A 12928-nucleotide genomic window follows, 5' to 3' on the forward strand; every position below is an offset into this window, starting at 1 on the left:
AGAGAAAAGACTGGAGCAGAGACTTCAGAGTCAAAAAACTCTAAAAGATCACTAATGAACACACTGAATCTAGTAGCCACAAACAACTCAAGTGGCAAAATAATGAAGGTTTCTCTGTCTCTGCTGGATGTAACTTTCAGACCAAATCAACATACTCAGTCATTTCTGAGCTACCAGCATGTCTTCATTACTATCGTTCTCCTCTTTTAAAAAGCATGATTGGATCACAGTGTGTGTTAGGTGTAAATCTATTTCTTTCCCCATGGCAAATACAATTTTCTAATACTGATTTGAATAAATGTATAAATGATTGTCTTTATTATTAATGTTTGGGATTTCCATAGAAAACTAAAGGTGGAGGAAGACATTCTTCTTGCTGCGACTTGAGTCAGGTTTTCCCAAAATGTGGTGGTCTCTGCTCACTATAGTCTCTTCAAGGCCTGTGGGTAGTACTTAAGGAAGATCCTGCAGGCGATCTCAAACAGGTCTCCCTGAGGCTTGGTTGGGTACTTTCGGCCGTTGTAAATGAATCCCTTTTCTATCTGGAAAACTGCCTGGTTGAAAGCATCCTGCCTAAAAGGCTGTCCTCTGTCCAGACACTCCACCAGTGTTTGGACAAACAGGCCCCATCTCTGGGCGTAATAGTCCTCCATGAGGCCACCCCACTCTTTACTGGCGTAGTCCAGGATCTCACCACTGGGACCCCATAGAGTGAGCTGGTTTCTGGCGTTCATGTCATAGAGCTGTGCCTCCTTTTCATCCAGGGCTAAGGATCGTGCTCGCTCCAGCCATGTCCCCAACAGGAAGTTGCGATCGCTACTCAACAAACGATTAAGCTCCGGCAAGAGATCGTAGACCAGCACCCCACCTGCAGTTAGCAGCTCTGGCAACTTGTTGTTCTGGAAAGCATCTTTGATGTCCAGGTAATAAGATGTTGTCAGGACTTGTAAAACCTGCCGAGTCACATCCACAAGATCATACCGGAAGGTCTCCTTGTACATGAGAGATGGAGCTGCCTCCATAATCAGTTTCCAGGCTTTGTACAAATCAGCTGTGTCATACCAACGGTCAACATTCATATGTAATGACGGTCGGCGCACCAATGGGCTATGGTTGTGATTTCGGTAATGTGGTACGGTGCAGTTATAAACGCTGGCAAACAGGAGCCTCCATGCAGCGGTCAAGTTCTCTTGCGTGCTGCCATAGCGACGTATTGCATAGAGTGAAGCCCACTTGGACAAGTTGACCGGCTCCTTACGCCAAGCCAGCTCGCTCATCAACTCGTACATCACCGGATTCTGTTCAATGCCCTCAGGTGTCATGCCTATGCCGACCAGGGTGGAGTTTGGGAAATGTAAGGCTTTGAAGGGTCCTGAATTGATGCTTTCCACTGTGCCAAAGAAACCGCTGTTGCCCCCAAAGTTTTGCAGCATGCACCAAATGAATGGCTGTCCATAGAAAGATTCGGTGTAGGAGAAAATTGGCTCGGTCTCTGCGAACAAGTCCAGTACGATCATTCGACCCAGCGGCACTCCATGTAGTAGGGCCTGAATTTGGGCTGGCTTCCAGAACGCTGCATCACTGAAGAACAGCCAGCCTTGCATCAGCCAAATTGCCTGAGGGTCAACTGGGGAGAAAATTAGACTTGGATGAGAGACAGGAAGGGGACAGTTATCAAACATAGGGAAAAAATGAAAAAATGAGTAGGGAGAGAATTGAACAAGCAGGTCACCCGTGGGTCATCAAACTAGGGCAATTATTGTATTTGTGACCTAAAATATCAGAATTCAAACAGTTTAAAAGCACTGTGGGGTTTAAGACTCACAATTCTAACATTGGAGCCACATAGAACCTCTCACCTGCAGTCATTGAGGCGAACACAGAGCGGCTGACAGCAGACAGGTAGGTGGGGTCAGAGGAAGGTGGAGTCATCTCATTGAAAGTGTCAGTGTTGTAGATGTGGTCGGTCCCAAACTGTTTAACCACCTGGGACAGATAGAGGGATCCGATCTGGAGGAAAAGTGGGTCCCGGGGGTCCAAGATGTAGGAGCATGAGAAGCTGCAGTTGAAATGAGCCCAAGGGCCCAATCTTGTTACATTTGCTTCTGGATACAACCTGAAATAAAAAATACATCAGCTGAAATATTTCCTTCTGAGACACAGACATACAGCCACTAGAACATGTGGACCCTAGAACAAGGGTGCCAATTCCAATTTTCTTAGAAATCTTATAGAAATCTCTGCAGTATGCCTGAAACACACTAGTAGTAAAGCGTTGTCTGACCATGTCTAAAGGAAAAAGTGTTAAAAAATGTTTGAATCATTCAAATGTGGAAAACAGAGCACACAGCTCCATACACTCAGCCAATCACTGCGTAATGTCTGCAGATATTCAAGTAATCAAGCACTTCATTTGAAGCATACTGACGCCTCTAGACTCCTTATGGGGTTACAACAGACACAAAGTGAAAAACTTCAAATAAAACCTATAGAAAAAGTGTAAATGAAACTAAAAAGCAACCTGTAAACACCATCCACAGTCATCTTCCAAGGGTTGAAAATATCATATTCAAAGATTTCTCAAAGAGACTAGTTCATTTGTCACATATCTATTATTTCTATATGAGCAGTGGAATGCAGGAATAGCTAAAAGGCTAATGTGCAATAATAAGAAGAATAAGATTTTAAAAATAAGCAAAATAGAAATATAAAGATAAAATACAAATAATATATGTCATGTAGGTATTAAAATGTCTTAATTATAGTACAATTTAATAAATAATAATTTTATAAGACATGAAAGAAATTGTAATATGTAAGATTTTGAAATGCTGAAACACTAAGTCACCTGAGAATTCCCTTGGGAATGTTCCCGGAAAAGGCCGGCAGCACGGGAATCATGCCAAACGATCTCATTCGCTCCAAGATTTTAAACTGTAAAAGATAAAAGATAAGGAAGGTGGTGTAGATTCATTCCAGCAGCTTGTGAATAAAAAAATGTCACCAGTGAATATTTTAAATACACACAATATGACAATACAATATGATTTCATGCACAAAACTAGAGTCTGAAAAATGGCACTTAAGAAATCTAAATACTGTTGAAGCAACTAAATTAGGAATGATGTCATTCATACATATTTTGAGCCAATTCATTCTCAAATACTACTACTAGGGGGTTATAACTGTACACAGTTGCTTTATTGTACATGACACATTTCAGTACTTGGAGGGTGAGCTGGTTCACATGCCAGGACTGAGGCAGAGGTCCACCAAACTGGAACATGTTTCCCATCCGGTTCCAGGCAAGAAAAGCCGGTCCAGAGAAGAACTCTTCTATCTCTGACTGGTTTAACCCAAGAGCACGATACACCTAAAGAAACAGAAATAAAGATTAGAAGTTATCAATAAAAGTTAACATATCAAGCTCTGTATCATGTATCTGCTTCTAGGAGTCTCTTCCTGCTCTTGTCTTAATGACTCCACATCCTCCATCTCTCAGCATCTGACTCTATATTCTGATAATAATGCATTTGAAAATAATTTAATCTCTTTAGCTGAGTTTACAAAAAACCCTATGTATATGATTTATCTCATTTAAAATCGAGCAATATAGTGATCTGTTCCAGTAAACATTTAAATCTAGCTTTAACGGAGCATATGTTGTGTTAATGACGATTGTTATTAACAGTGTTAATGTAGTTTCAGGTTATATACATATATATATATATATATATATATATATATATAGTCCTCACTTTCAGCCCAACAGCTGTTCACTCTCACCTCTTGCCATAGGACCTCTTGGCCAGTGAAAGCCAATGGTAGATTGATTCCATTGAGTGCCATCCAGTCGATCTCTCTCTCCCATCTCGGCCAGTCCCACCACACAGAGGAATAGCTAAACGTGCAGACGTTCTGGTAGTAACGAAACCTGGACATAAACATACAAACATATTGCTTATTTTCAGGATGATGATGTTTTAAAATGACATATATGAGTCTAAAGGTGATAAAATACCAATCATGTAAATAAACTAATTCAACCCATCAAACTAAAACAATGAAGCTATAAGACAACAAAGAGAAGCTAAATGACATGAACTAAATGCAGCCTGCAATTCAAGCAGCTGTGAAAAGTCAAATATTATAATAATACACAGGAAACACACAGAACAAGCACTAGACATTAGTTGCTTAAAAAGCTTGTACACAGACTGCAGTGTTCCATAGCATCTAAGCCACTACTAGACTTTGACTATGACTCTACACTGCAGAGGACGACCAGAAGAACAACCAGGTCATGGTGCTCTCTGAGTGTCTGCCTTTAAATCATTATTCTGTGATCCACAGTGTCAAAAGCTGTGCTGAGATCCAACAATAACTATCTGTCTTCTATGACCCAAGTTCAACCTACATAATATTAATATAACACTTTAAAAGCTGGTATAACCAGATTCTACTGGAAATAATAAAAAAAGATGATTTCATCAGAGCTTGGATATATACGCATGATGAATGGGAACATACAGATCAAGGTTCATTTTGTTCAGTAGAAGCTGAACAACTGCATGTTTGAAGTCAGCTGGGACACAGTCACATACTGTAGCAGGCATGGACCAATACACTCAAGCACATTTTTAAGCATGGATGTGCAAAACATCGATAACACTGGAGTGAGGTTTTCATACTGTCCACACATCACTAGTAGGGACATGGAAGAAAACAGTCCAAAACTAACAGCCAAAGTTAATAAGTTAAAAGGGGATTAGAAGAGGGGAAATGTTTGCCCTGAAATGTTTGACCAGAGTGAAGAAGTGACAATTGAATAATTGTACAAGACAGTCTACATGTACATGAGAAAACACTGCACCTGGGTCAAAAGAAGTTTGAATATGTGAGAGCACTTTAACTTTTACTGTGGACAAAGTGTAAGTTTAAAGACATAATACTGCTCAGTGACAGGCAGCACCTTGGAACAAATGGAGTCAATAATAAAACTGTATGTAAAAACAAAGTCCAGAGTGTGTCACCTGATGTGTGTGTGAATAAAATGAACAGACTTAAAGCTACAAGAGACATCATCCACATGAATATAAATATATATCATTAAAGTGTAAAAAGGTGTTCTGCTTTACATGATGTCAGTTTTGCCACTGATGTTTTATCACAACCGAGTCAGAGCAGAACATCCACATTTCTGCTAATCTTTCATAAAACATGAAAGCTGTTAACAACACTTGCTTCTGTTTTAATATTGTTTCCTAGAATCCTCTGATTCTCCTGGATCAAAAATGATCCCATAACTTTTAACCATATTTCACCTTTAGTGAGTCTGTTTTAGAGCTCCACCAATATACTGGTCAACCAATATTGGCCTATCACAGATATATCAGTATGTGTTTATGCTGCCTGATATGTGCCGATGCTTGTTTATTTTTAAAGATAGATAGGTTTAATATATACACATATTAAAGTTCACTATTACATAAAAAATACATTTATTCTTAAACTATGACACTGCAGTAAATGTGTGTTATATAATACTGTAGGTTCTGTATGTGTAAGATTGTCAGCCAATATGTTGATGTTGGAATTTTTTTCTCCCCAGCATCAGTCGGGCCCTAGTCTGTTTCCTAATTCATATGAATGTCACATATCTCCTCAACTCTATGAAGTGGAATACTAAAACACTACAGTGCTCTTTCATCCACACTTTTTTTCTTACAAGGCAGGTGTAAATAAAAGTCAACCTGTTAAACTTCCATAAAGTACAGTGTGAAGGTATGTGAAGAGTGACATGTTGTTGGTTCTGTACTTCAAACAATATCTGACTTTCAGTTTTCATGAATTTCTTGAAACCTCTTCAACCTCACAGTCACTGTTGCATTTCAGATGAGGGAGGACTGAGACACTGACTGACTGACTGAAAAGGTCATAAAAGTGATAAAATATCATGTGGTGCGACCGTCTGGCCATGACTGCTGTTATGAAAACGTACTTGAAATTACTCCAAATCTATTCAAATTTATTTTCTGCCCTTTTTGGTATGTTTTCCAGAGTGTTTTATAGTACTGTACAAAATTGCAAACCATTTGTATTCATTTTTCCGTCTTCATGAGTGACAATGACAATTGTCACTCATGAAGACGGTGACAATGATGAGTTTATGAAATATCATGTGGTGCGACCATCAAGAAACAACCACTCTGGGACTTTTATGATGAAAATCATTCAAGGGCAGGATGTTGCATCATCGTTACTGACCCACTTATATATTTTATTATATGCATATGTGCTTATTGCTTGAGATTCGACCAAAAATACTAAAATACCAGACATTTTGACCAATCAAAGTTGCTGTACTATCATGTAACTAAAATAGCACACTGTTAAAATGACATAGACTGCACTGGTTTAAAAGACAGCAGTGTCTAAGTTTAGTTAACAATTCCAACCTCTAACTGACTACAACTTGCTCTTTAGCACTAACACATAGTCATGGGAAATCCAAACTGTGCCATGCTGCCTTTTTCAATCTAACTACTGTGCACATGACATAACTAGAGTGAGCTGATGCGGCTCTAATGCACAACAGATAATTGAAAGGAAGGGTCCTTTAACGGGCCTGGCTGCAGCACAAGTGTCCATAGTGCTCACAGTAAACAATGAAAAATAATGTGTGACAACGCTCCATTTGTTATGCACCCATGGATTCAGCTGTGTTGTGTTGCAGTAGGGGTTACATGCCCCCCAAATACTGCACTCATAGAGCTTAAACACATACAGATAGCATGGAAATCTCTGCTGCAAAGCTTCTCTAGTTAGTGAAGTAGTGTGACTGCCACAGAGAGGAGCTGGCACGCATCCCATGGCTGTCAGTGTGAAATGGATTTGGTGGGAAAATACGTTTTTTTGCTGATGTCAGGGAATTCCACTCCAAGGAGTTGTACATGGTGTACACGTGAGCCACAAAGCTGGAATGCTGCGTCTTTTTCTCTTTTTTAAGCAAGGGACAGACTTCCTTATTTTCATAGTTCATGTAACTGACAGCTTATTGCTCTCCCTCTCTTCTAAAAGGAAGTACACTCAGACTTTCAGACAATAAATAAAAGGGAGAAATGCTTAGATGTGTTATTTATGTATAGCAGAGCCATAATGATCAGTGGATATCTATCAATCGATACGTTCAATAAAAAAACAAAAAAACAATGAAGCTATAAGACAACAAAGAGAAACTAAATGACATGAACACAATACAGCCTGCAATTCAAGCAGCTGTGAAAAGTCAAATATTATAATTTAAAAAAATAAACTCTGATTGGAGTCCTATGTGCTGGATGAAAGTGAGGATGATGAAGCATCTTCAACCCTCACATACTGACATCCCTCTCTTCCCCTTTTCCTTGGGCTTCTTGGCTCAGGAGCCAGTGGGTGGGACTAGAGGACATCAGGGGAACTACCTACACCTGTGTAGTTTAGGCCTCAGCTTATTTAACTGACTGCTTTGTAATTACTTGCTCTCTTCTCTTCCTTCCAGGCCTCCACCAACCAGATGGGTTAGATTTTGGTTTTGGTTTTGTTGGCACATATCGCATCACACGTTTCACTCATCCACACACTGTGAATTAACATTGTTCTTTTAACTTAAGTTTGTAATAAATATTATTTTAGATATTTGTTGTCATGTGTGATTCACATTTCTGTTGTGGACTTTAAGCCAGTTTGAAACAATATTCTACATCCTCTCAGTATGTTCTGGATCCATTTTGACCTGGTCTAAGAATCCCTGTAGAACCTGATAATGTAATAAAGTGCATTTCCCAATAATGTAACAATCTCTGTCTATTGGGTTAACCTTATTTCTGCAGAACCCAATAATGTAATAATTTCCCAATACTGTAATAACATTATTACATTTCTTATTGAGTTATGAGGTTTTTTACTACATTATTGGGAACCTATTGCATTATCAGGTTCTACAATCCCCTTATAAAAAGTGTCTATACCACATGTTGAACCAATAGTGGATCTGACTGATCAATAAATGTGATTAAACCTTGATTCATGTTTCAGAGAGCAGAGAGAGTGTATTTTTTAGCTTTTACACCAAAAACAGCTCCTATCACACAATATCATGTCCTATATTACCTCAGACATGAAAATATAACATAGCAATAATGATGGAAATGTATTTTAGAACTTTCTGGAAGTGTGGGGTTTGTTGTAGAACCATTAGAGCCATCAGTCTTCACTGCTACATCATAAAAAGAAATCCTCATAACTACTATCTTATTAAAACTATTAACTATTCATTTCACTAAAACACATGGCAATAGATGCAGAGATAATTTGACCCAGAACAGCCTCAATGGACATAAATGTGTAGCATCTATACAAAAGTACAACATTTGAAAATATTTTCATTTTTTGCATTTTGGATCACTTCAGGAAAAGTCATCAAATTTCACAATAAAAGCCATTTGGGATGTTTTAACAGCTGTCACATGTCAAAATGGGTCAAATTGAACGTGAGCAGTGTGTAAGGGTTAACAGCATCGTTAACAGTGGATGTGTTTATCAGTAAGCACACTCTGACACTGACCTGTGCGGTGTGTTGATGCGCAGGACTCCGCTGAGCTTGGGCAGAGGACGGGGCAGATCCAGCTGATCACCAGACCAGGAAACATGACAGTTACAGAAGTATTTCAGATAGTTGTAAATCCCAGAAGCCACGGCCACCCCGCTGCTGCCTGTCGCCACGATTTTGTTGTTTTTGGTTGATCTGAGCTCACACACATCCAGACTGTCGTTAGAAAGGTTTCTGTTCACTGACACTATGAACTCTGTGGATCTGTTACCGATCAGACGCTTGAGCAGCCCGATCACTGCTCTCCCCTGAGCCTTCCCGCTGGATCTGGCTTTAATATGATCCAGAGTGGGAAACTTACAGGATGCACATACAAAAAGACACAACACGACGACCACCACCACACTGCAGCTGCTTCTGTGTGGCATTTTAAAACCAGGTTTCCCACCGCAGCACGCGTTTAAAAACGACTTTATTTGTCCATTTGCAGAAAACCAGGAAGCGTTGCGTTACTGAGAGGCTGGTGGCCAATCAGAAAGAACGCTGCTTCCTCGATTAGAACTGGCAGCCAATCAGAAGATGTAGTTTCTGTAAAAAGAAACAAGCTTCATGAGAAGACTCTATCATGTGATCAGTCTGTCATATAATGATCGTTTACAGGAGTGGGCTGATGGCAGGTACGAACCAAACCTATGGTACACGCCTGATGTCTTATGATCCAGTAAAAGATCACATGCACGTGATTGAACTGAGGTCAGCACACAGGATTCATTTACTGGCTTCTTGTGTTCCAGAGACAAAGACAGCTGACTGAACACACCATGTTTGACCAACAGGCTCTGGTTCACTGCTGTACTCAAGGTTCCTCATAATGTGGACAAACACTGCACAACACTGAAACAACTTTAAAAAATCATGGACATAATTTCCATATGATTAAATGGCTTTCTTTCAGCATTAATGATTTGTGCTGGTCCAACTTAAAGCACTTAGGTTAAGGTGATAGACAGATAGATAGATAGATAGATAGATAGATAGATAGATGATAGATAGTTAGATAGATAGATAGATAGATAGATAGATAGATGATAGATAGTTAGATAGATAGATAGATAGATAGATAGATAGATAGATAGATAGATAGATAGATAGATAGTTAGATAGATAGATATATGATAGATAGTTAGATAGATAGATAGATAGATAGTTAGATAGATAGATAGATAGATAGTTAGATAGATGATAGATAGATAGATAGATAGATAGATAGATAGATAGATAGATAGATGATAGATAGATAGATAGATAGTTAGATAGATAGATAGATAGATAGATAGATAGATAGATAGATAGTTAGATAGATAGATAGATAGATAGATAGATTGATTGATAGATAGATAGATAGTTAGATAGATAGATAGATAGATAGATAGATAGATAGATAGATAGATAGATAGTTAGATAGATAGATAGATGATAGATAGTTAGATAGATAGATAGATAGATAGTTAGATAGATAGATAGATAGATAGTTAGATAGATGATAGATAGATAGATAGATAGATAGATAGATAGATAGATAGATAGATGATAGATAGATAGATAGATAGTTAGATAGATAGATAGATAGATAGATAGATAGATAGATAGATAGATAGATAGTTAGATAGATAGATAGATAGATAGATAGATAGATAGATAGATTGATAGATAGATAGATAGTTAGATAGATAGATAGATAGATAGATAGATAGATAGATAGATAGATAGATAGTTAGATAGATAGATAGATAGATAGATTGATAGATAGATAGATAGATAGATAGATAGATAGATAGATAGTTAGATAGATAGATAGATAGATAGATAGATAGATAGATAGATAGATAGATAGATAGATAGATAGATAGATAGATAGATACTTTATTGTCCCCGAAGGGAAATTTGTCTTGGACTCTAAGTGCTGAGACAAGCTGCCGCCATAGTTAAAAAGAACAAAGAAAGTAAAAGTAAAGTTGCACATTTGCACAACAATAGTCACATTCATTAATCAGGACTGGAACGTATTTAGTGGGGTTGGGTCTGACTTCATTGAATAGGGTTGAAGCAACTCATTTCACAGGAGTAACAACACCAGTCAATTAAGTTGATCCAACAATAAGTTGATTCACACTAAGTTGATCCAACAGCAGTAAATGAGCTTGGTCCAGTAGAATTGTTTATTGCTGTAAGAAAGTCATTTGATCATGTGTGACTGCCCAGATTTGACCTGTTATATGTGAGGACACTAGATTGTTTCACTTTCTTTTATCATGAGTGAATCTATTAAATGTTTCAGGTAAATACTAAATGACTTAATCATGTTCATCATGGGAACATGAAGTTATTCTACAAAATATGTTACACTTTAGTAAATGTAACATGTATAGAACAAGTTAATAAGTGTTTTGCTTAGCAAGCACAACATTCTTTAAGTGACACTGCATCAAGAACACTTCTCACACAAAAGCTGAGATTGAAAGATCTTTACAGAGATTGCAGACTAACCTGCAGAGATAACGTTCATTCTCCATGATGGACTGTAATGAAGTACTCTAGTACAATTTTGAGATACTTTTTTTTCCCACTAGAGTTTCGCCAACTACTCAGTAGTTATTTTGCAGACTAAGGTTTTACATGAAGAGTATATGATAGCTTATAAAAGCTAATGCATTGATGATAACAATAAATCAGTAGGCTATATTTATTCTGTGAACATCTATATCTAGATAGATAGATAGATAGATAGATAGATAGATAGATAGATAGATAGATAGATAGATAGATAGATGGATAAATAGATAGATAGATAGATAGATAGATAGATAGATAGATAGATAGATAGATAGATAGATAGATAGATAGATGTCAATCATAATGTGATGTTGTTCTCCTCTCTGTGCTGCCTGATCAGTGTACATCATGCTGCAACTGTAAACCTATTTATTTGAACATTAATTTAGTACAGTCCATCTCCATTGACCTGCTTGGCATTTGGGTCTGCATTAGTGAATGTAATGAAGTAGAAGAGTCATGTATTAGAACATACTTCATTATCCACCACTGACTTGTGTTTCTGTTGCTGGATCCTTGTACCGGCTATAGAAACCACTGAGACACTGCTGTTACTAAAGAACCCCTACAACTTCACCTGCTTCTGCTTCTAGATGTTCCTGCAGGGTTCCCTTTGAGGAGCATAGTAGTAGTCCAGTCTCAAGGACATGTTTCTCTGTATCTGATAGGGTTAGAGAGAGTAGAAAGTGATTTTGTATATATGTCTTATATGGTCATCAAAACTCAGTTAAAGGCATATGTAAGTTTTGATTGGACTTCGATAGTTGTGATCATTCTGTTGAACGGATGCAGGCACCAGATGCATGTGAGGGAATGCTGCCACCTGCTGGTGTAGCTGGTAACTGCACCTCACATTTATAGAATTTTTTTCCTACACAACCATTGTGTACGCACAAAACGGGCCCTGAAAAATGTATAGGTTACGTCATTTCCCACGCAAAACTTGTGATCTATAAAAACAAACTTTATGGGAGATTTTCTTTCTTTCTTTTTCTTTCTTTACTTCCTTTTCTCTTCTTTCCTTTAAAGAATGTTATTTTACATGTCGTTGTTTTTAACATCAACCTGCCTCCAGGGAGTAAAGATGGAAATTAGCCACTGGCTATAATCTTGTGTATTTACATGTGTATGTTTTTTGATTAATATGCATTGTCCCTGTCTTTTAAATAAATACATCTACAAATTGTAGCCTGTAGCCTGTGTAAACTCTAACATTTTGGAGACGGCAGGTGGTGATGTAGAATTGAAGCCTGATTGTAATAATCCTATCATACATTTAATTTCACTTGATATAACATGATAATTATAGATCCATGTTATCATAAACATTCAAACCAGCAGCTTTACCTGTAAGCTACTTGCTTTTAATGACCCATAGCTACTCCATAAGTCAACATCTTTCAAAACACTCAAATCTTAAATCAAAATCTGCTCAACATTTTATCAGTGAGTAGAGGGTCAGCTGTGGAGCAGCTGCTGAAATGCAAGGATGATGTCAGGATTCAGGAAAGTCTGGCTGTACAACAACTGCTGTACACTAAAGTCAGTGTACAACAACTGCTGTACACTAAAGTCAGTGGACAACAACTGCTGCACACTAAACCAAGGTCATTTAGCCCACAAACTGTCAGGAAGCTGTCCACAAACTCGTTTTACATGAACAAAAAGATCCATAAATGCCTACATATGTTTTTACGTGCATGTGTGTGCGTGTGTGTGTGTGTG

At 37.9% G+C, this 12928-nt stretch overlaps 1 protein-coding gene across 1 annotated transcript; it reads right to left on the bottom strand.

Annotated features, from left to right (window-relative positions):
• Nucleotides 1–307: 307 nt before the first annotated feature.
• Nucleotides 308–9202, bottom strand: naglu (N-acetylglucosaminidase, alpha). Its single transcript, XM_053340940.1, has 6 exons — nucleotides 8606–9202; nucleotides 3787–3934; nucleotides 3227–3373; nucleotides 2849–2934; nucleotides 1860–2116; nucleotides 308–1627 (listed from the first exon to the last, which is right to left on the bottom strand). Exons 1-6 carry the CDS (start codon nucleotides 9016–9018, stop codon nucleotides 423–425), a joined length of 2256 nt encoding a protein of 751 aa, XP_053196915.1. The 5' UTR covers nucleotides 9019–9202; the 3' UTR covers nucleotides 308–422.
• Between the last annotated feature and the right edge of the window lie 3726 nt (nucleotides 9203–12928).

The sequence above is a fragment of the Scomber japonicus genome, chromosome 20 (assembly GCF_027409825.1).
Source record: "Scomber japonicus isolate fScoJap1 chromosome 20, fScoJap1.pri, whole genome shotgun sequence".
Taxonomy (NCBI): domain Eukaryota; kingdom Metazoa; phylum Chordata; class Actinopteri; order Scombriformes; family Scombridae; genus Scomber; species Scomber japonicus.